Source organism: Cyprinodon variegatus, unplaced genomic scaffold, assembly GCF_000732505.1.
Source record: "Cyprinodon variegatus isolate N-32 unplaced genomic scaffold, C_variegatus-1.0 Scaffold453, whole genome shotgun sequence".
NCBI classification, from domain to species: Eukaryota; Metazoa; Chordata; class Actinopteri; order Cyprinodontiformes; family Cyprinodontidae; genus Cyprinodon; species Cyprinodon variegatus.
Window position 1 is genome coordinate 495,414 of NW_015150906.1, and position 4,073 is coordinate 499,486.

Sequence of the window (4,073 nt, forward strand, 5' to 3'; positions counted from 1 at the left end):
TGCTGTGAAGCAGGATTCTCCACCATGAACAGAATCAAAAATAAATCTGGATCCAGGCTCAAAATGAGCACCTTGATATGTGCTTGAGAATGGCTTAGCCTCCAGTAAAACCCAGGTTTAAAGCCTTGCAGGGCAGCCTAAAGCCCACTGCCAACATTAAGACAGAAAAAAACAAACAACAATCGGTCAGTTCAGGTGTTTTATAAAAAATGTGAATCAGGAAATTGTTGTATATACCAAACTGAACGATTGTGCTCTTCTTCAAAAAACACTTCAGTTTTTATTTTAACTTTTTAATTCAATGTAAAACATAGATGCATTAAAACCATTAAAAATGTCTTCAGACCTTTACTGGTTGATGATTTTCTGTATTTGGACCCCACTGATTTTTAATTGGTTACCCCTGAACTATAGGTATGCTGGTCTGACGGGGTATGCTCATCTGATAGAACACTGTAACTGGTTCCAGTCAGGCAGATAAGAGGAGGTTAAATAGAGCAGGCTAGCTTTAAGTTCTTGGTTGAGACGCACTAACTGACCATTGGATTGGGGAAAATAGCCCAAACTTAAACTGAACTTGGCAGCAAGAGCAGAGCAGAAGTGTTTCCAAACACAGACAGTTCATGGTTCTGTTTGACCATGAACTGGGGCTCATGGTCAGACAGAACGTCGATGGGAATTCCATTCCAGTCGGATAAATGACGCAGAAAGGTTACAAGTTGCACAGAGAACAATTCCAGGAGCACAGAAGTGGCTAGGAGTACCATGTGTGAGACTAAAGAATTACTGGAGTCCTGCTCTCTTTTTGCTACTCAGGAAATAAGGCTGATGATTAACAGCCGCATCCTCTAAAGGATTAGCAAAAATAAATCCCACCACAGCCCCATTTCCTGACAGAAACATTTTAAGAGAGAGAAAAAAAAAAAAAACAGAATTAGTAGTAATGGAAGGTTTGGGTTCTCGTACCATGACCGGATATTTTCTCTCACTGTTGCATCTTCATGAAACTCCTAATAAACCTTACAGTTCATTTGTTTCAACAGTTCAAAACCAGGTACGGAAAGCGAAAGGTCCATGTGACAGTTACAGTGAACGACACTTTCTTCAACTCCACAAACGGAACGCAGGAGATAATGGAAATCACAAGGGAGGAAGTGATCCCTGTACCTGGGCAGGTGAACGGGGTCAATGCCCTCGGATTGGTGGTCTTCTCCATGTGTTTTGGTTTGATAATTGGCAACATGAAGGAGCAGGGTCAGCTTCTCAGAGACTTCTTTGACAGCCTTAATGAAGCCATCATGAGCCTGGTTGCCATCATCATGTGGTAAAGCCCTTTGGTTTTGTAATTAATGATTTTGAATACATGTTCTTCTACATATCTGCATTTACACACTGGTCCCCTTCTTCTTTGCAGGTATGCTCCAATCGGCATACTGTTTCTTATTGCAGGAAAGATAGTGGAGATGGATGATCTGACTCAGATGGGTGGTCAGCTGGGCATGTACACCATCACTGTCATCATTGGGTTGCTGATTCATGGCGTTCTTATTCTGCCCATGCTATACTTTGTCATCACTCGGCAGAATCCTTTTATCTTCATTGCTGGGCTCTTACAAGCACTGGTCACGGCTTTGGGAACTTCTTCCAGGTGAGAAACATACATCCCATTAATACATAGGACATGAGAGAAATTGCGAAAAGCACAAGAGATCCATCTCTACAAGCCTCGGTTAGTATATTAAAGGTTGTGATTAATTAAACACTATGATAGTGAACCAGTCTGGATGTAGGAATTGTTGAATTGCCTGAACAGTCTTAAATAACTACAGGATTAAGGCTGGCAAAGCTACATCTGGATGAAGGACAAGCCTTTTGAGACAATGCACTTTTGACAAAAAAGAAAAATAGCTATTTTTGACCATAATGCACAGTTTAAACACAACAACACAGCTCATACCTCATACCAACCCTCAAGATCATTAACCTTTAGATTTTAGACCATCATAAGTTGCAAAATACGACTTAAAAGTACTCACCAAGGTACTGTCTGTGTCCTGTTTTTTTCTTGGTTCTTGCACCAGTGTTCCCTTACTTCAAATTCTTCGAAAATGATTCATAATGATTGTTTATTTGCTATTTATGGTAATTGTTGGAGTGATTGTTAACCCTGGGTACCCTGGAAATTTTCCCCTGGGTAAATATATGCCTAATCACATGACAAAGTAGCTTACAATAAATAACTGAAAGAGAATTCTCATTTTATTTCCTGAAAACAATTGTAATGATCTTGTTATAAGAGAAGAAGTATTTTCAAGCAGAGGTATAAACAGGAATACAGATATTTATGGGATAAATAACTATGCCTTAAGACTAAGCAGGAGTATGTTTTCAGGATTTAAGGACCCAACTGAAACCCTGCTGGAGCTGAACGTGAAGCTGGGTCTTCTACATCCACTTAGGAGACTTAGGCTACGTTCACACTGCAGGCCTTAATGCTCAATTCTGATTTTTTTGGGGGGTGAAATCCGATTTTGCATTGCCATTCACATTTCCAAATATATGCGACTTGTATGTGATCTTCTGTGTGGCCTGCATTCATACAACTTAAGTGTCCTGCATGTACAGTAGAGGACGCAATGACGTCACAAGCCAGTTTGCTGTGTTTACAGAAGTAAACATGGATGGTAGTGCTAGAGCGCATCTAGTGATCTTTCTTAACCTCAGCCAGTGCATTAACAACACAATCTTTTAAAGATGGTTGGATATAAAGACTGCTCTCATCTGCCATTGTTGTTGTTTTTCTTGCCACTTTTGTGTAGCAAGATGCAGAATAATGAACTATGACTGGTATTAATGGCGTACAGGTCGGATGAATGCGACCTGGCCGTTCAGACACAGGTCGAATTCGTTTCGGATTGAAGACCACATAGCAAAGTGCCCTGGGTCGCTTTTGAAAAAAATTAGATTTGTGTTGTTCAGACTGTGAGGAAAAGATCAGATACAGGTCATATATGCGCAAGAAAATTGGAATTGCATCATTTCCACCTGCTGGGTCAGCGTAGCCTAGGATCTTTTGTAGTGATGGGAGTTCCTATAAAGACCCTCTTTGACACTGTGGGAATAAGCCACCTTTTATGGTACAGATTGTTGGGGTGGCAGCTTAACTGCAGCTAAGAAAAGAAGTTGAATAAGCTTATCGGGAAGTTCAGGTCTGTTCTAGGAAAGGGTTACAGGTTAGGTGTTTCCTTTCTGCCGCAGAGCTGACTTATATGAAAGAATTAATAACAGGCTTCTGTAGCACTTGACTGTGGAGGATCTCATGCATCACTTGAAACAGGTGTGCTGCAAAAAATAATGAAAAAAAAGACATGCAGAGCAGTGGTACCTGAGGACAAGGAATGAGAACCATTTGCCTAGGATACCCCCTGGACCTGGTGCAAGTGCTGGGGGACAGAAGGTCTCTAGCAAAAAACGGCTAATTGTTGGACAATGCTCCCATCCCATTGTTACGGTGTCTTGAGACCCCATCATTGGACAATGTCTCAACACCCTAACCCTAATCCTAGAGTCTAGGATTAGGGTTAGGGTGTCTAGGACCTAGACCATTAAGAGCTTTAAAAACAAACAATAAAATGTTTAAATCCATCCTAAAAACAACTGGGAGCCAGTGCAACTAGGCTAGAACAGGTGATATGTGGTCACGTTTATGTGTGCCAGTAAGGAGACGGGCAGCTGCATTTTGTACCAACGGCAAACAGTGTAAAAATAAGTGGTCCAAGCTAGCATATAAAGAATTACAGTAATCCAATCTTGTATTAATAAAAGCATGGATTACAGTCTCCAGATCTTTGTGTGGCAGGTACCCTTTCACTTTTGATAAAATTCTTAACTGGTAAAAGCTGTTTTTATGACCGAACTAACCTGGCGATCAAATTTCATACATGAGGCTGGTACTGAACTGAACCACCTCTTTAGTGATGCATAGCTAGACCTTAGGTGCACTCTGGTAGCCTCTTGAGACCATCCTGGTCTCGCGAGCTTTCAAGGTTTCACTCGCAGATCAGTCTGGAGAC

The 4,073-nt window shown here is 41.1% G+C and overlaps 1 protein-coding gene across 1 annotated transcript in view; it reads left to right on the forward strand.

Annotated features, from left to right (window-relative positions):
- Positions 1-4,073, forward strand: part of slc1a3 (solute carrier family 1 (glial high affinity glutamate transporter), member 3) — a 20,165-nt gene that overhangs the window by 8,988 nt on the left and 7,104 nt on the right. Inside the window, exons 6-7 of the mRNA XM_015389280.1 lie at positions 1,044-1,324; positions 1,415-1,648. Coding sequence (XP_015244766.1) covers positions 1,044-1,324; positions 1,415-1,648 — 515 coding nt within the window. The remainder of the gene's footprint in view (positions 1-1,043; positions 1,325-1,414; positions 1,649-4,073) is intronic.